General features: G+C 31.0%; 1 protein-coding gene across 1 annotated transcript; it reads right to left on the reverse strand.

The window, feature by feature from the left end:
* Window positions 1-765: 765 nt before the first annotated feature.
* On the reverse strand, window positions 766-4,941 carry LOC110657204 (G-type lectin S-receptor-like serine/threonine-protein kinase At5g35370). The gene is made up of 2 exons (XM_021814319.2): window positions 4,520-4,941; window positions 766-3,938 (listed from the first exon to the last, which is right to left on the reverse strand). Exon 2 carries the CDS (start codon window positions 3,772-3,774, stop codon window positions 1,189-1,191), a length of 2,586 nt encoding a protein of 861 aa, XP_021670011.2. The 5' UTR covers window positions 3,775-3,938; window positions 4,520-4,941; the 3' UTR covers window positions 766-1,188.
* Window positions 4,942-21,264: the final 16,323 nt, after the last annotated feature.

A 21,264-nucleotide genomic window follows, 5' to 3' on the forward strand; every position in this document is an offset into this window, starting at 1 on the left:
ATATTTTTTATATTTTAATAAAATTATTTCTTTTCTAAAAAGAGAATGTTATTTTCCTCAAAAATGACTTAAATTTTCTTTTGATTAAAAAAATATTTTTCATTGATTCATTTTCCAGAATATGATAGAAAATGTGAAAAATATTTTTTATAAAACAATAATTACTAATATATAAATGGTTTATTGAATTAATAATTTAATACTCAAATGTATATTTCATAAGAAGTGAAGTTGTAATTTTAAGAAATTTTTATAAAAGCTATATTGGATTGTCAAAATAATTTGCAAAAGGCAAACGTTTTATTTAGATTATATATGATATTTAAGGATATTATATATCAAATTTCAATACTAAATTAACTGTAGCTATGCGTCTCCACTTAACTCATAATTAAGAAAACATTTGAATAAGGTTTTTTTTTTTTTCTTTTTTTTTTTTCCATTGGGGTGGAGAGAAACTGTTTTCTGCATTTTGCAGTTAACTGTAAATTGGCAAGTCTGTTTGAAACTGAATCATGACATCAGCTTTGTGGTTTGTGTTCACCCAGGCACAATTTCAAGAAACTATGCTGCTAGACAGTTAATTATAGAGGAACAAATGTAATGAACAATGACCTGTTCTTTAACAGATGAAAAAAAATGGAATTTTTAAGTTGCATAAAAAAATGAGAAGAACATTAAGCCTCTTTGGATAATGAAAATCTCAAAATGATCCATCAAAACAGTGAAGAACTGTGCTATGAAAAAGAAATAAGTTCCTGAACATCACAAAAATTTTCCACTGTAGCACATGAACTGTGAGCAAGAGATTACAGAAAATGAAAAATTATTCAAAAGAATCACAAAAAAAGCCTGCACATAATCATATCATAAAAATGAAAGCTTTAAAGTAAGTATCATGAAGGTAGCTCACATATACAGAGCATCAACCTCTTGCTAGAAGACGTAGCAACAATAGCACATGTGCAATTTAGAAGAATAATACAAAATCCGTAACATCTAATATGGTGCACACACCAAGTCTAACCATTTACTTGTTGATCAGCTCATCTTGGAACTTCTCATCAAATGTGCAAAAGTTGATTCCAATCTACAAATAGTGCCATGAATAATTGATATTCAAAATCGCAAATATTTGCGGTTTGCATATCATTCAAAATACTAAAAATAACATTCAAACATATCACTCTATCGTGGTCCCGAGATCTGCTGCGAGGAGATATAGGACAAACAAATACGGGAGTCGCTTGTAGTGCTTGTTGTAGAATCATTTGCTTGCGGAAACAAAGTGAAGTCACTTTGCCCATTCTCCTGCTCTATCATGGATGCCTCAGCAAATCTACGCCCATAAAACCGCAAGAAATTTAGAGATCCCACTTTTGGCTGACCTAAAGGGATACAGCCTTCCAACATTCCTACAATACTAACCATATTAGGCCTCAATGATGGTTCCTCATGAACACAACATAGAGCTATACGCACTAATTTTTCCACCTCTTCGCTTGAGACCCTACCCTCTAGTCTTGGGTCAGCAAGCTCCATGTACCTCCCTTGCTCATGCATCTCCAATGCCAATAATGGGAAATACACAACTCCTGACCTTGATGATGACGTTGAGTGGCCACCACCACTGTTGCGGTTGTCCACGCTATGGCATTGTGATCGGGTCGAGCAATTTTTCCTTCCACTCACAATTTCAAGTAGCACCATTCCAAAACTATAAATATCTGTTTTTTCTGAGATTGCTGAGTTAGTAAGCCATTCAGGTGCAAGATAGCCACGAGTGCCCCTCATTGTTGTGAATAAACAGGACTGCTCAGGGCTTAGAAGCTTTGAGAGGCCAAAATCGGATATCTTGGCCTGAAACTGATCATGCAAAAGAATGTTCTCAGGTTTGACGTCACAATGGATAATTTTTTGCTCACACCCAGTGTGCAAGTATGCTAGCCCACGAGCAGTTCCAAGTGCTATCTCAAACCTCTCTTGCCATTCCAAGACAAGTCCACTATCAAAAAGGGCCTTGTCCAGTGAGCCACGATTCATATACTCATAAACTAAAAGGCGATGTCTACCTTGGGCACAAAATCCTCTTAATTTCACCAGATTGACATGGTGTATGCTTCCAATGACTGCTATTTCAGTGCAAAAATCTTTTTTCCCTTGTACTCCTAAATTGGTTATCTTCTTTACTGCCACAACTGATTTATCAGGCATTGTGCCCTTGTATACAGCACCAAACCCGCCTGAGCCAATCTGTGTTTTAAAATTATCAGTAGCCACCTCAATCCCTTCATAGTCAAACCGTTGGGGTAAGCCTGGGATGTGGAAGGCATCCAGATCACCAGAAGAAAGTGAGCTTGCATGACCTAGTTTTATCTCTCTATTTGAAGCTTTCCATCTTCTCCACCAGAGGAAACCAAGAGCAACCATTAGGAGGAGTCCAGTGAAAGGTAACAATACCAGAGCAATTACAGGGAATTGTTGAGTTTGATCACTATAGGTGTTATTGATATCTGAAGCTGCTCCAACTATAACTTTAATGTAGCCCCACAGATCATCATCATCATCTGCAGCGCTTGATATGATGGAACCCAAGTCATTTTCAAGTGCATAGCAAGATCCTGATGAATTTGCATAAAAAATTCCCAAGCAAGAACAGTCTGATGTGCAAAACTCTTGACAAACTGACAAATTTACCCCATATCTTACAGGCTCAGAGAAATCAATAGAAAAGTAATCCATATCATAACCAAGCCTTGAATATGAAAGAGCAGAGGGATTCAACTGACTGGTTGAATCACAAGCACGCGGCAAAGAACGACCATTTGGCATGCAACCACTAGAATTTTGTGAAACTCGATGGAAACCTTGTGGACACGAACAAGTTGTTCTGTTGGACTTATTATCCATACACAATCCAATTTTTCCACAGATGAGTGGAATTTGACAATCATTAATTGGCCCCAGAAATTCCTGTTCCCTATCACTACCAGAAAAGCGTCTGATCATAAAGCGACCAGAAGCACCCAACTGGGCAGTTCGGAAATCAGATGGTGACAAACTTATCTGAATTACAACAGCAGATCCACTATGACCAAACAGAAAGAGACCAGTTCTATTTATTGCCATATATTCCACAATATAATTAGAGTTTTTATAAGCTCTGATATCCATTGACAATTTCCAGTATGCCTGCCCTTGCCACTGTAATATTGCGTCTGAATCAGTGATAGCAAGCTGGTAATCACCAGTTGATAAGTCATCATCAGATACCGCACTGGACAGGATTGCTCCCTCAGGCAAGTGTTGTCCAATGACTATTGTATCTGTTGGATAGTGGAAGCTCTCCCAAAGAGAACCATTAAATCGGTCAAGTAAAACAAGATTACCCATCTCAGTTAGTAGTAATGCATGAACTGAAGATCTCAATGGTGGAGTTGCCCATTTGAGATTGGCATCTTGTCCAGCAATGCTAATTCCTTGGACTGTAAGTTCCATTTTACATGAACTTGAGATAGGAGCATCCCGATTAGCAGACCATATGATAGTACCTGATGCCACATGGATAACACACAAGTAAAAGTTGGTCTTTCCTCCAGGATTGAAGACAGCAACTTTAAATGTTCCATTACGAGAGAAGAGGAAAGCCCCTTTGTTATCAATGAACCGATGGTATGAAGCAGTGAAATTTGGAGAGATGAATTCAGAGAACAAAGAACCAGAGACAAGAGCATAGAATATGAAACTGGTGGAAAATAAAAAAGAAGTTCTCATGTGGAGGATCAATTGAATGATGAGCAGAGAAGAGAAAAGTAGCAAGTTTTAATGTGGGGTTGGAATTGATCTGTCTGGGCTTTCTCCATTTCTTTTCTCCATTTCTGATCTTGGTTTTGCGTTGACTCTTCTCTCTCTCTCTCTCTCTCTCCACTGAATAAATCCTGATTTGTGACGAAGGCAGAGTTAAACGTTTACTTGGTGATAGCATCAGCATCAGCATCAGCAACAAAAGACGTTAAGATCAAAAAAAAAATTAATAGCCGGTCAAACCTGAGGGAGCATTTATATTTAATCAAAGAACATTGGTGATTCATGAGTTGCACTTTACATATTTCTGTACTCTTGTCTTCTTTAAACATTATAATACCAGTCATTCATCCTCCTTTAACGGCCTAATCCTTCCACTAAAGACAAACTGCCAGTTCTCTAAGTTACAAATATTTATCACGGCACGGTACTGATAGGTGCTTCATGAACCAGCAAACCACGAAATGTCCATCACATGTATATTATATTCACTCAGTCATCAACATTATATGTAAGTAAAATAAAATAATCAATTTTAAAGAAAATAAAACTAAGATTCACTAATCCAAAGATAAAAGTAAAAAAGATAAAATAATCAATAAAATAAATAAAAAAAAACCTAAGACCCACTAATCCAAAGATGACATCAACACTTACTTGAGAAAAATAATCAAACAGAAAGTGTGAATAAACAGGCAAACCAACAAACACTTACCTGTCAAGTAATGGAACAACGACACCACTTCACGTTGACGAATCCTAATAGGATCGATCATGTCTGATCTCATAGATAACAATCTTCTGCCATAAATGCTTAGGATACGCCCAGATCTTGGCTTCATATTTATGAGATTGCGCCAACACAGAGGGTAAAAAAAAAGGAGATTGGTGGACGTGGATTGTAATGGTGTTTATAGAGGGGCTCAGAGAGAGGCGTGAGTTTGAGAGAATTGGGGATAATTGGAAGAGAAGAAAAGGATTGGCAAAGTAGAATTTTGAGTTTTGCGAGACAGAAAGTGCCATTGAGATTATTTTTGCTCAGTGAGTGAGTGAGTGAGTGAGAGCGCATTTCTCTTCCTTCAATTCGGTAAGACCGTTAAAGCAACAATTTCCTTTCGCGCGCTTAGTAACAGTGAAAAGCATTGGGGAGGAAAGGGAGGTAGCTATTTTGATGAAATAAAGGGTTACTGGGGTAAATTTTAATAACTATTTCTGAATTTATATAATTATAATATTATAATTCTTAAACTTTAAAACGTAATATAAAATCTCTTAAATTTTTAAATTTTACACAGTAAAATTTCTCTAACTTTTAATTACTGATTTGTCAACTAAAAATCGATGTGAACAGCTTCTGCATGACTCTTAGTTAATATTTCTCTCTCATCTCTTATTTAAATTGTAAAATTATTCTCTCTGTACTTGAAAAATTATTCTATTTACAATGAGAAAAATGATTCAATTTATACATAACTTGAGAGAGAAAAGAGAAATATTGACTAATCTCCACGCTATAACTGTTCAGGTCAGCGTCTAACTGAAAAACCGACAATTAGAAGTTAGAGGGATTTTACTGTATAAAATTTGAAAGTTTAAGGGATTTTATATTATATTTTTAAGTTGAGGGACTATAATGTTATACTAGATAAGTTCAAGGACGGTTGTCAAAATTTATCCGGACTTACTTTGCCAAAATTACAATATCTTTCATTTATTCAAATAATTATCAAAGCATTACTTTAAAATATTGTGTCTATTCTATAAAAAATAATAATATAATTTAAATTATTTAAATAAATTTAATTTTAAAAGCATTTTATATATATATATATATGTGTGTGTGTGTGTTAGAATTATGATTCCAAATCCTAGTGAGATTTAGAGAGATATTTTTCCTAATTTAAGTGAGAGAATATTCTTTAATATAATCAAGAAATATTTTCTCTATAGAATAAAACTCTTATTTTAGTGTTATTCTTAAATTGGGTAGGACTCTTAATCAAATTAGGATTAGGGGAATTAACATTATAAATAAGAAAATTGCGGAAAAGGTTATTTAGCTTTCAGCTCATGAAGTGAGGTTGTAGCCTATTGTAGAGAGTGACTTTGCTAGTTACTGAGGATTTGACTCTGCCCATTGATGAGGGACACTTACCCATTGCAGTAGAGAGAGGCTTCGGCCTAAGGTGGAGTAAGGACATAAAATTCAAGAGAAAGGGATTCTTATCCGTTAGTAAGAGGACTCTTGCCTATATAGTTGAAGGCATCCTTTATGGTGTAGTATTGTAATAGTAGATATATTGAATTATGTCTATAAAAGATTAATAATGACTAACTAATATATTTGCTATAAGCAATTATGTAGTATGAGTTCTTTTTGGTGTAGTTAGGTTTATGAGTAATACAGCTTTGAGCTTATAATGATGATTTATTATTGTTAATAGTGAAAGATAGCATACCCATGGATGTAGCTGTAAGAGGGGAGGCGTGATGTAAAATATCATCCATTAGAATTATATAAAATGCACCAGGTAATGCCCAGGAAAGATGGTGGAGTCACAATGGTCTCACTTAAGTACCACCTCCTTAGAAAGCATTTCCTAGACATGCACTTCATACAATCCTAATAGAATCAAACCACTGGTAAGTACCGTATTCTCATAACACTACCACGGTACTAAGGATTTATGTCACGAAGACATAGATAGACAAGAGTCGCCACCCGGGTAATAACCGTGACATATTCAGTGTTTCTTCCGAGGGTTATGGATGGCAACTTACTCCTTGCAGAGTTTCCACAACTGTCATTACCATAGCCCAATATCTAGGTTCGGGATAGTGCGTACGTAAGGGGAAGGTGTTAGGCACCCCTTACGCCTAGTCTAATGTCACGACCCAACCTATGGGCCGGACCGGCACTAGGACCTGGGCCAGCCTAAAGCCCCCGAGGCCCGTAGTAAGCCTAACTGTTCATTTACCCAATGCTGAGGCCCATTTGGGCCCAATTTCAAGAAAACAAACGGACAGAGTCCGGCCATAAAATGGACTTACCAACGGGGAGTTTTTGACTCACCCGACCTGTAAACACAATAAACAATCCATTGGGGAGCTCAGCTCACCCTCCACATACTCATCAACATAATAATAAATGGGAGCTCAGCTCCCTCATCCAATCCATCATACAGACTTAAAATATTAAGTTTACAGGTCCAACATGATAATAATATTACAGACCAAATTCAAATAATTACTGCTAACACATGCGGAAATTCTAGGAGTAAATAAAATTACACAAATATCGATAAACAACCTGCGAAGTATAAAAGCAGGTTAACCCAGAATAAAATATCCTCCTGCGGCCTGTAAAAGTTTTTGAACAGGAGTGAGCGTTCGACTCAGAGAGTAAAATATCAATTTTAACCATAATCTCTATAACTATCTAAAACTAATGCACCCTGTAGAGTGAAATGCAACATCCACATCATTTTCACATCATAACATCAAAAAGGAAATTTGGAGCACTCACACACCCTGTAGTATCAATCATAACATATGGGAGCTGATCCTATCTGACTCTCTTAAATCCAACTTGGTGCCGGAATTACTCAAGCTCGGACTTCCACTTAATAACCAAATCGAGGGTCAATGAATTACTCAAGCCGTGACTACCCCTCGAAGGATCGGGTCCCAATGAATTACTCAAGCGTGTCGCCCGTCCTATCCATAGTCCACACCACATCACAGGCACGGCAACGCAATGACGCTGCTCCAAATTACCACAACAACATTCATGGCACATTATGATTATGAATGCAACATAATTCGTGCCTAGAGTTTAACTACATAAATATATGCATATAAGTGATGCATGGGCATGCTGAACATATAATAATATCGAAATTACAATTAAAATTAATATTTTACTCACAAACTTGACGACAAATTACTGTGGCGGCTGGGCGGAGGAAGAAGGCTGTCCCGGCTCACCTGACAATTACATTACATCTATTTAATAAATTTGACTCAATACAAACAAAGAAAAAGATCAAGTACGTCCTAAGTCGTAGAAAATCGTGAGTCTCCCCTATACCTAGGACCTACCCAACCTGCAAAAGGGCTAAAAACGCACTTCTATATTCACAATCCATATATCAACAGTTCAATCATATCACACAGCCCCTCCTGGGCCCATCAAATCAATCACCCATCACAATACGCAAAATTTCAATTTAGTCCTTATTATTGATCATTTTTGCAAAAACTGCTCAAATAAGCTCTAAAAATTATAAAACTACTTGCATGGTCCTTAGAAATATTACTAAGCTATTGCAAAAAGAATCGTAATTTTCTAAGCTACCACGAATATTTTATGGATTTTCAATCCTATTTAAGCACTAGAAAATTACGAAAAAGAAAGGTTCGGGTTTACCTTTGCCGATTCCGACTTCGGGAACGCGCTCGGGATGCCTGACAATGGTGGGGTAGCCAAAACCTCGATCCAATTCGGAGACTTTTCCGGTAGCTGGTCTGTCTGGCCAGAAATTCACAGATCCGGACAACTGTCGAATTTCCGCGAATTGAGGATACCTACACGAAGCCCAATAATAATATATAAAAAATCAGGGGTGTTACATCTAACCTCGTTGATTCGAGTGCCAGTCCTCTACTAATGTTTCTAGAAGTCTTGTTTATTATTTTTTTATTAAACTTTATCCTAAAAAATGTAATTCTAATCCTACACATGCAAGTAATTCACAAAAGGGTTGTTGTTTACACATAATTTTTATGCACAAGTAATTTTTATCTATGAGGTTGCTAATTATTTAAATGATATTTACCAGATGACTAAAATTAATTTATTATTGAGAATTTAATTTACAAACAAATTCAATTTCAAATAATCATACGTTTCTATTTAACCTAAATTTAATTAATTTTCACCAAGTTACCATAAGGATAATTGAACTAATTTAATTATGTATATGTGTAATTTATTCTAATATCACATAAGGCCCAAACAATCACAACCTAATAAAGATTTCTAACATGCAAATTTATTTTACAATTACCAAGTATTAAATTAAATTTATTTTACATGCCAATGTTAGTTTAATTTACAAACAAGATTAATTTTAATTTATAAAGTATTTATTTAAATTAATTATATGCAAAAGTCAGTTAAATTAAAAACAAAGTTAATTTTAATTTACCAAATAAAATTCTATTATTACTATAATTTTAATTTTAATTTTATGCCAATGGTTATTCAAGGAGTTTAGAGCTACTTACCTGTTAGTAAATGTAGTTGCCATTGGAGCAAGCTACCCTTAAAAAAGGGTCTTCTCTTCTAATATGGCAATGATATCCTTGGCTTACTCCCATTTAGCTCCACATAAGCTCCACGCAAATACCCTCTTTGGTACTTACCTTAGGGCTACTTACCAATTTTGTTTGTAATAAAAAATAAAGAAACTAAAGAAAATAAAAGAAATAAAGAAAATATTAATAACAATTTACATTGGATTCTAACTCTAATCTTCTGAAGGGTTAAGATTACTAATTAGTTATAACTACTTAATGGTCTAAGTCTTCTAACATAATCCAAACACTTCATAACACTTCTTAAATTAAAAAAATACAGAAAAATAGATCAAATATCAATTAAAAACTCAAGAAAATACAAGAACATACATAAAGATACAATTTTCAAATTCTGAGAGATTAACGGTAGCAAAAAATTCGATTTTTTTAAAATAGTTAGACATGCCTAAAAATCATAAACAAAATTACAGAAGACAGCTTACATATCATGCAAGATTATAAAATTTATAAATCAAATAAAACTCTAGTCGAATGGTCTACATAAATCGTAACTTTTCTAAGTGATAGAATCGTACTACTTTTTTGTAAAATTCATAACTCATTAACCACAACAGATATGAATGCAAAACCAAATGGAAAAGATACATAAGATTCTGAAATTAATTTTAGACACTAGATTTACACAAAAATATTAAGAAACAAGGGAGATATAGGCTCCACAAGTCGGATATCCTGCAAATCGGATTTTACAAGAACCCTAACTTCAAATAGTCATAACTTATAAAATATTAAAGCTTTTTTAGTGATTCTTGAGCCTAAAATTAATAGAATTTCATGTCGAATATGAATATAATTTTTACAAATTTTTTACAGATTTAGAAAATAATGAAAAATAATAAAAATACGAGAGATAGAAAACTGAACATGTGCAGAGTTGTGTATCCCCTCAAATTAAACATGATTGCATGATCTATATGAACATATAAAATAAATTAAAAATAAGGAACATATAATTAAACATTACATGGCATAGATCTTGAAAAGAAAATAAAAAAACTAACATTTAAGAAATATCGCTAGAAAAAATAAAAGAACTGAAAGAATTTTGGCTATTTCTCTCTTTAATTTTTTTTTCTTCTCCTCCACCTTTTTTTTTTTCCTTTTTTTCCCTCCTCCTTTTTTATTTTTTATCAGTGGGGTATTATAGGGTTTTGGGAGAGAGGTGTGATAGGGTTTGGAGTCCTAGAGTGATAAAGTTCAGATAACTTAAACAACTAGGATTGCAGAATTTGGGTGAGACTGTGATATGGATGAGGTGTTTCAACCAATGGGAAGAGAAGAAAAGGGAAAGGCACCAATAGGGAGTGAGGAAGAGGTGTGGTAGGGTTTGAAGTCCTAGTGTGATAAGGTTCAGATAACTTAAACAACTGAGATCGAGAAATTTGGGTGAGACTGGGATATGGGTGAGGTGTTCCAACCAATAGGAAGAGAGGGATAGAGAAAAAGATATTTTTCTTATTTTAATTTTCAAAAAATAAATTAAATTGATTTTATTTAAAATTCCTAACTAGGCTTTCTTAGACCCATGGAGCCCAATTAAACTCAATTAGGTCCATTTAAGAACTACCTGTATTAAATTCAAACAAAACAAAATTTTATTTAAATTAAATTAATTTTCCAAAAAGCATATTATTATTATTATTATTATTATTATTATTATTATTATTATTATTATTATTATTTTCAAGATCATACCACGGAATTAATAATTCAGTTTCATGCTTTCAATTATATCTTACAGTCATACAATTTTTCATCATTGGGTTTTCCACGGCCTCAATGCACATACTCATCACAAAATAAGGGTCTACAGTAGCTCTATGTTGAGAGGGTGAACCATGTAAATATTAGTATTTTTGTGTATCTGCTTTGTTTTTTTACAGTTTACACGTTTCTGCGGTGTACAACAAATTGGTATCAGAGCCTGTACATGTCAAAATCACTCACAAATCATTTGTACTTGAAGAAGGAGTTATATCAACTCAAAATGGATGAAGGTACTAATATGAGGGATCATCTTAATATTTTTAATAAATTAATTACTCAATTAGCTAGTGTTGGTGTGAAGATTGATGAAAAAGATAAAATCCCTCTTGCTTTTAACCTTTCTCTCACCTAGAAAAACTTGGTGACAGCCCTAACAGTTGTAAATGAGATTTTGAAGGTGAAGGAGGTGACTGCAGTTATTTTGGATGATGAGAAGTTTAAGAAGATATGTGGTAGTAATGAAGGTGGAGCTTTTATTGCTGATTCCAGTCATGGTAAAAGCAATCTACGTGGAAACAATTGGAGAAGGAATAGTAAATCAAGCTTGAGACCATGATTAGATCATGAAGATAGAAAATGCTACTACTGTAATGAGAAGGGTCACATTCAATACCATTGTATGAAGATGAAGGAAGATCTTATGAGAATGGTCAAATTCAATACCATTATATGAAGATGAAGGAAGATCTTTCAAAGTTTAAATAATTTAAGAAGAGTTACGGAAAAGAAAAAGAAGAAATTGCTGCAATTGCAATGAATGATGGTGTTAATAATGAATGTTTGAATGTGAATGATAATAAGGAAAAGACAAAAGATACATTATAAGATGAGTGGTTAATGAATTCTGCTTACCCATTCCATATTTACTCAAAGAATGAGTGGTTTGATGTGATTGAATAAAAGAAAGAAGAAAAAGTGAAGCTAGCCAATGGGAACAAAATGGAAGTTGAAGGTGTTAGAAGAGTGAAGATCAAACTACATGGTTATCGAGTAAAAGTGTTTGATGAAGTGAGGTATGTTCTAAAATTTGAAAGGAACTTAATCTCCTTGGATAAGTTGGATTCTATGGATTATGGGTGTTTAATTAATGGTGGAGTCATGAGAGTTAGCCGAGGAAGTGGAGAGATATATTGAATTTCGTGGGTTTTGTTTGAGTGATTTTGAGAGTAAAAAAATAATTAGTATGTGTAATTATTTTTCCTTAATAATATATTTGTTAGTGAAGTAGGCTTATACTAAACCACATTAAATTTTGTATTATTTATTTTGTGTAGGTGTGATTTTACAACAATGTATATAAGGGTGGCCACGATTCAGGAACCACCGATTATGGTTCCTGAACCGCCGGTTTAGGTTCAATGAAATCATGAACCTGAACCAAACCGCCAGGGGACGGTTTGGAAGACGGTTCCTGAATCACCGGTTCCGATTTGAGCCCTAGTTTAAAACGGTTTGAAGAGCGGTTCGAAAAAGAACGGTTCAAAACAGTTTAGAGGACGGTTTGGAAGTGGTTTAGAGATGGTTTAAGGGTAGCTTAGACAAAAAAATTAGATAAAAATTTTATTGATTCAAAATTTAAGTTATATTTCTAAAAATATTTTAATTTTTCTTAGAAATCTTTCAATCAAAATAAAATAACAACAAAAAAAAGAAAGAAAATAATTTATCTTTAAGAAAAATTTAATAAATAAAGACTTGAACATGATTAAAAAACTAGAGATGAAATTAATTTTTTTTAAAGAAATTAGCAAAAAGTGTATGAACTTAATTTTGCCTAAATATCCCTTTAAGATTTAGAGGAATAAAAATTTCTAATTCGATTACTTGCCTTTTTTTTAAATTATATAATAATTGATAATTAAAAAGTATAAAAGAGAAAAAAAATTAAAATAGAGGGTATTGGAAATTTTATTGAGGATTTAAAGTAATAACAAAGTAATTGAGATAGTATTGAAAATTTCAGTAAGTATATAAAATAATAAAGTAGGAAAATTGAGAGAATATTGAAAATTAAAATGAGTGTACAAAATAATTATTTAGAGAATTTGAGAAAAATTGAAAAAATATTAAGAATTGAAGAAAATGCAGAGAATAATTGTGTAGAGAATTAATGATATATATAAATGAATTAGGAGTGAGGTAACATATTTATTGAATTTTTTTATATTTAAATTGCCGGTTTAAACCGGTTTGAAATCGTCGGTTCAATCCGGTTCGGAACCGCCGGTTCACAATTCTTAAAAAATATGAACCTGAACCAAACCGCAGAAGGATAGTTTCGATCTGGTTCGAAGCCGATTCCTGTTTTGGTTTGGTTTTGACCGAACCGGTTCCGGTTCAAAACCGGACCGTGGCTACCCCTAAATATATATATGATATCCACTGATAGATAAATTTTAGCATAATTTATTTCATTTTTATGTTTTCTCTATCCCATTTTAATAGATAATTTAAATAGAATTTTTTTATCTTACTTTATTTATTATTTTAAAAAATAAAAAAGTATTAATTATATTTATATATATATATTTTTTTAATTTTACACTTATATATTATTACTATCAATGCATTAATCTCTTCTTAACCTTTTTTATACGTTTCCATGATATTATAAAAATATTTTACTTAATTATTTGCATTTTTTTATAAAAATCTAAAAGTTATTGAAATAGAACAGAAAGAATAATATTCTTATAATCAATAAATGTTTGATTGAATAAATTATAGGTTCATTAATTAGAGATGCACAGACACAATAAAAATATTGAGGTATTATTAGGAATAAGTGTACATCAATTATATCCCACAATCACATGAGACTCATTTTCCAACAGAGCACTATTCTATAATCTTTCAAAAATATTTACTTTTCTGAAGACAGTTCAATGTGAACAATCCAATTTTAATTCAGGAGGCGCTTGATGCATTGATCCAGATTAACCAGCCCATCGCATTCACATGACAATAGGTCTACCACACATTTATACTCTTCTAAAATCACATTTCCAAAGCCTTTGTTCAAACTTTTGACAATCCCATGTAAGCTCCCCAAAATTCAGTCATCATATGATTGAATAAGCTCTAGGGTTCATAGGAAAAACTCCCTGCCACACCCTTACTGAAGATCTAATGGTGCCCCTCCCAAGCCAGGTCAGAGCATCTCCGGAAAGAACCATTGGAGTTAACCTTGATGGGTCTAGCTGGTGGGGATTTCCAACTCATCTCAAGATTCACCTACTTGCTTACCTTGTCAAGGCTTGCGAATAGCCAACTCAAAACCTCTAGCGTGAAAAATTTCTTGAGCTTACAAAATAATGGGAGAGACAGAATTAGGATGTTGTTTGAAATCTTCATCGAAGATTCCTTTGTTGTGCTTAAAGCAGAAACTCCAACAACCAACCCCAAATATGAGAGCCCAAGGAAGATTATTCTGGGTACAACCTTGATTAGAGATATTGCTAATTATCATTGATCAAAAGGCATAGAGAAGTGATATTACTCGCCCAAAATAACTAATGTGACAATTAAAGTGTCAACACTTTAAATAAAATATTCAACAAGCTTGTTAAAGTATTAACACCTATTGAGTGAGTCAAAAAACGAGTGAGAGGCTGCTCAACTATCTAAATCAAATTGGATAGAGCCGAACAAAACATATTCAGTCTAGGCTGGGACCTGACAAGCAAATAAAGAACAATGCTATCGCTCGCTCAACAACTAGAGTAAAATCTATACCGAGCAATAGTATCATCAATTACAAATCAAGTTGAATTTTTTGGAGATAATTTCGGATGTCAATATAATTTCTGAGATTAAGATAATTTTTATTTTCCTTAAAAAAGCTTATAAATACTATAAACAAAATAGAATCAAGTACATATGCATATTGTCCAAATTAATACTAGATTATTCTCTTATTCTTTCATTCTAATATTGCTCTTTTTTGACTCGAGTGTCAAAGTGACTGATTAAAAGGCTACTGACCTTATTTTTTTTTATTTTACAAGTTTATGTGGCTATAGAACTGACTTAAAACTCACGGTAGCATCAAAACCAAATTATATTTGGTCAAACGAAGCTAGCAAAAGCTTCAACTGCAATATATATGCATCCTCTTCATAAACAAAACAGAGAGGGCACCAAGCCACCAACTATCCGTAGTTAGATGCCTTCTAACTCTTTCCACATTCATTGGTAGTCGTTAATGGAGAGCTGGCTAGAGGAAGGTTCTGATCCGTTGAAGGCTAGCCCAATCCCAAGCACACTTTAATTTCTTACAAACATTATTATAATCAGACTGATTCATAAGCAAAATGAACTGTGAATTTACCAGTGGTGGATAAGCCTCGATACACTCGATCAATATCATCTTCAGCAGAGGGATGAGATGTTGAAACTGAGACAACATCCTAGCCAGAGTAATCCACAAATTGATAAACTTAACGCAAAGCTTCCTCTTGAAAACGAAAATTTTTGTCCACATGACCAGATTGCATTCTGTTACGATAAGAATGATAAAAAAATCTGAGAGGAGGATTATGCTCGGATTGCATTCTGGGAAGATGCATCACCGAGGCCACAGAAAATTTTGAAAGCCGCTGCTCGTTACTAACAGCCCAATCAATTGTTTCATGCACATAGAACCCACAAATCCCTAAGTCTATCATAGCTCACATTATGATAATTAGGCGGGTTTGGATTTTTTTTTTTTAAATTTTTATTACAATAACATGATGGGAGAACTTCATATTAAATAATTAAAATATAACAAATATTTCTTAATAAAAATATAACTTTTTAATTATTTTTAGACAAGCCGGGCTGGATTTGATTTCAACATGGCTGTTTTGGTCCGACCCAAAACCACCCTACATTGCAATTAAAATATGTCCACCCATGCGTGTCAAATTTTAAATGTTGACAGTTTTCATTCCTGTTAAAAATTTAGAAAGTTTTTTGAAAAATATGCAGCAAAAATATTCAACATATTTGCAAATTAAGACAATTGAGTGTATTTTTTAAAAACATTATTTTAATATTAAAAAAATAATAATCAACAAAATTTAAATTTGGACTTGGACGTCTTCTTCTCGTTTCAGTTTGTATAAATCCTTTCAACAATTCATTGGAGGCCAACCCATTGCAAATTTAGCGCATGTTGAGCAATACTAATTTTTTTTTTTTATCTGTTAGTTATTTTAATAATTATTATTTATTTTATTAATTATTAAGTATTAAATATTTATATAGTTATTTAAAGTAAAAATATTTGATAAAAATATATATTATATTAATTATTAAATATATAAATAGTGATATATATATTTTTTATTATAATTAAAACACTTAACATTACCTTAAAAATTAATAGGTATAATATTTTATGATATACTCTTTTAATCTCTAAATAGTAATGTAAATATTTATGTTATCAAATAACATATATAAATAAAAGAGATATGCACACGAATAAGAGGAACACGCAAAAATATCAAAAATTATAATGTGTTTTATATGTTGATTTATTAATTTTTACCGATTTGTGAATTTATATTAATTTTTTTATTTATTTTAATTGATTTTTTAATACAATTATTAAATTCTTAAATATACTTAGTTTCCATTAATTTTAAAGTTATAATTTAATTTTTCTAATTAAATTAAGTATCTTGTTGTTGGTCTAATTATCTTTAATAAATATAAACAAAAAATGTTTTCTAATATTAATAGACTTCTTTTAATTTAATATTCCCAAATTGAGGAGTTTCCATCTTATTGAATAAAGTTTTGGTTATCTAGCAAAATTTTGTTAAGAAAATTATTCTGTGAACCTCTAAACTATAAAGGGATTAATGAAAAATATAATTTTTTTTTTTTTCATACTTCTCTTTCCCTGGGAATGGCATAACACAAACACATACATATATATATATATATATATATATATATATATATATATATATATATGTACACACTTGAAATCAATAATTAAAAATAAAAGATTAACTCTCAACTGTTGCATTAAACTCGAATATAAATTAATGCAAATATTGTTATATAAATAATAATAATAATTAAATACATATCTTATATGCAAGAGAGATCATGAAATTAAATTTTCACTAACAAAATTTTTTTTTCTTCTTTAGAAATTATAATTTTGTGGTAATTAAATTTAATTATTTTTTTTATCAATTTTCATATTTTAAAATGAAATAATTTATTTTTTAATTAAAAATTTATTTAAAAAAATAAAAATCCATAATAATTATATAAGAATTTAATTGAATTTTTTTATTATAAATAATTTATTCACAGCGAAGTTTTATGAATTTTTAAATTAAAAAAAAAACTTAATAAAAGCACTCATTAGTGGGCAATAGGCTTGGAGTTCCACCTACTCGGAAATTAGACACACAATTATGAAAAATAAGTATTTAGTTATCTTATTTTAATAAAATTAATTATTTAATCTTTATATTTCGAAAAATATATTATTTAATTTTTATATTTTATTTCTGTTAAATTATTTAGTCACTCTAATAAATTTTTTGTTATTCATGCGATTCAAAATATTATTTAGTGCTTTATTTTAAGGAAACAAATTAATTAATCTATATATTTTTTAAAAAATTACTATTTAATTCCTTTATTTTAGTAAAATTAATATATTTTGGAAAATATATTCTTATATACAAATAGAACTTTTGTTATATGAAAATTTAAATTTAAATTTATATTTTTTTTAATTTTCAATTTCTTGGACATTATTTTTATATTTTTTCAATTAAAAAATAAATTTTCTCTATTATTTAAAAATTTAAGGCAATTAATTAAGTTTGTTTTGTAGATAGCTTATATCATTTTTATTAACAAATGAAAGTAAACAAAGAATAAAGGGGAGAAGAGTGTGGGTATAGAAGAGAAAAAATATGGAGAGAGAGAGAGAGAGAGAGAGAGAGAGAGAGAGAGAGATAAATGATAAATAAGGAGGAGATGATTATGGTAGTTTATATATAAAAAAATAATTAGAGGACTAAATAATTATGATTATGGTAGTTTATATATAAAAAAATAATTAGAGGACTAAATAATTAATAGAGTTAAATTATAGGAACTAACTAAATAGTTTTACTAAAATAGATTAAATAGTAATTTGATTAGTATTGATTAATTGATAGAGGGACTAAATAGTTTAATATAAGTAAAATATATAGATTAAATTACATATTTTTTAAAAAATATAAAAATTAAATAATTAATTTTATTAAAATAAATAAACAAAATAGTAATTTAACCTAAAAGTAATATACATTGTTTTAGACATACAAGTAATTAACCATTAAAATAAAATCTATAAATCTTGAGAATTTATTATGTACATAATTCTTTAAAAAATTATTTTATGAATCTTAAATAATACAAATTGTATGTTTTAATTAAAACTCTATTAAAAAAAATAAAGAATTAATTAAATCACGACTAACACTACATATAGATTAAAAAAAATAATTATAATAATTGTAAATCCATGCATGTGATTGCCAACCTTTGTCTATATTTTTGACATTCTATATATTAAAGCAAACCCACATGAATCACAAGGTTATCTGACATTTCTATCAAGGCCTAGCCGCATTCCAAAGCAAGGGATCTGGCTCATCACAAGGTGAAGAGAAATAAAATCGATGAGCTGGCTCTACCATACAAGTTTGACAAAATCTTTGTGAAACAATGAAAATTAAATAAATGCTTTTTATAAGCAAAAGGGGGGTTTTTTTTTTAAGTAATGTTTTTTCATTATTTTAATTTTTTTTTAAATATTTAAAAAATTTAAAGGAAAAACTTTCTTAATGTACTTTTTTTACTGTCTTTTATTAAAATTTTTATCTGTATTTTTTATTATTAAAAAATGAGAAAAATAAAATTGAAATTGCCATCAAACTTAAAAAAAAAATTAATTTTAAAAATGCCACATATCTCTCTTTGTCTCTTGTGTAATTGCATAAGCATTTATTACCTTGTTAATCATATATATATATATATATATATATATATATATAAAAGGTAAATCGAATTAAATTGAATAGAATCATCAAAATTAAATTAATCGAATTATCAAAATTAAAATAATTAAAATTTTTAAAATGTAAAATCAAACTTAATCGAATTATCTTAAAAATTAAAATAAATTATTAACTTAAGGTAATTAAATTTAATTTATTTAATACAAATCAAATAGTACTCACTCTTTTACATACAGTGAAAAAAAAGAATTAATTACTAAACAAATTATGCAATATAATTTATATATATCTTTAAAGCCTCCGAGGCCCGTAGTAAGCCTAACTATTCCTCAAATCCATAACCAGGCCCACAATTTAGACCCAATATGCATATAAGATAATTTAAATCAAACTGTTATAATTTCATTTCGGGTCAACTTAGCCCAGAAATTTTCAGAAAACTAAAATCAGGGGAGCCTAGCTCAACCCTGTTACCTCATTTACAAACTATTTAAATACCATACAAATCTTCATTTATAAATCTCAAAATTTTAAATTAACACAATTTCTAACAAGGTCCACACTATTACTAACACATGCGGAGTTCTAGATTTTAAATTTAGAAAAAGATAGTAAAACAATTAAATAATCGACGTTAAACCTGCGAGGAATAAAAAATAACTCATGAAAAATATTGAGCGTTCAACTCAGAGAGTAAAATATCAATTTTAACCATAATTTCTCTAACTATCTAAAGTTAATGCACCATGTAGAGTGAAATGCAACATCAACAATAATTTCACATCATAATAGTAAAAAGATAATTTGGAGCACTCACAAACCCAGTAATATCAATCAATATATATATGGGAGCTGATCCCTCTCTTAATCCAACGAACTGACTTCCACTTAATAACCCAGTCCCAAAGAAAGAAGAACCGTGAGCCTACTTCAAAGGACTGTCCCCCCTAAGATCTCTCTCGTATCTCTACCGGCCCTATCCATAGTCTACACCACATCACACGACGCCAACGTCCAAATTACCACAACAACATCTATGGCACTTTAACAGTTGTGAATGCAACATAAAACGTGCCTTGAGTTTAACTACGTAAATATATACATATAAGTGATGCATGGGCATACTTGAACATATAATAATATCGAAATTACAATTAAAATTAATATTTTAAAAAATGATCTCGATCACCTAATAATTAAATTATAAATTTATTAGTACTAAGTTAGAATAAAATTCTAAAGAGGCAATGGATAGCCTAATATATGCCTGAAATCCGGCAGAGTTTTCCCTATACCTGGGACCTATCCAACCTGCAAAAAGGTTCAAATAACACTTCTAAATTCAAGTCATATCTCATCATCATTATATGACACCTTCTGGGCCCTCTAAACCAAGCAATACTCAAAACCTTAAAAATTACGTTTTAGTCTCTATAATTAACATTTTGTAAAAATTCATTCAAACATGTTCTAAAAATTCTAAAATTTTGTCCTGCAGTCCTTAACATTATTATAAAGTTATTACAAAATGAATTGTAATTTTCTAATCACCCATAAATATTTTATTCAAGAATTTTACTCGATTCCATAAGTTTCCAATATCTAATATATTCTTAATTCAACCCAATTCAATATTCACATATTTAAATCTCCATCCTCAAACTTCAACCAATTATATAAAATTTAATTATCTTAATTTCAAATAATCTTATATGCCCATATGCTAAAAATCTAACTAAAATCCATCTATATTTTTCAAAAATATTCTACAATCACTCAAAAATTCAACAAACACCATAGAATATCTCCAAATAATTTTACTTTCATCATATATTTTTCTTAGAATTTTTCTTTAATTTTTCCTGTTTAAGAAATACTGTATTTATGCTCAATAATGAAAATAGTCTTACTAGAAGTTTATCTGTGTCTCAAAAATTCCAAAAATTTATGAGGAAGCCTCTGGAAGTTGAATCATCTCTATACGACATTCGGATCGTCGATCAGCAGCCGGATCGAAAAACCCAAACTTCTCTCCTCCATATCTCCATTTCTCTCTTTTCAATCAAATCCAAAAAAAAAAAAAAAAAAAAAAAAAGAAAAAGCAGCCAAACAATCGCCGACGTCGAATCGATCGGAAATGACGAATCGGACGAAGTCGAATGCGCGCGGCTTTGTCGCGCTCTCTCTCTCTCTCTCTCTCTCTCTTTTTTTTTTTTTTGCTGGCTTGCCGGGAGGGAGGGTCCGGGGGGGGGGAAGAAGCGGCTAGTCACCGGAGAAAGAAAGA

Source organism: Hevea brasiliensis, chromosome 12 (assembly GCF_030052815.1).
Source record: "Hevea brasiliensis isolate MT/VB/25A 57/8 chromosome 12, ASM3005281v1, whole genome shotgun sequence".
In the NCBI taxonomy this organism is placed as follows: Eukaryota; Viridiplantae; Streptophyta; class Magnoliopsida; order Malpighiales; family Euphorbiaceae; genus Hevea; species Hevea brasiliensis.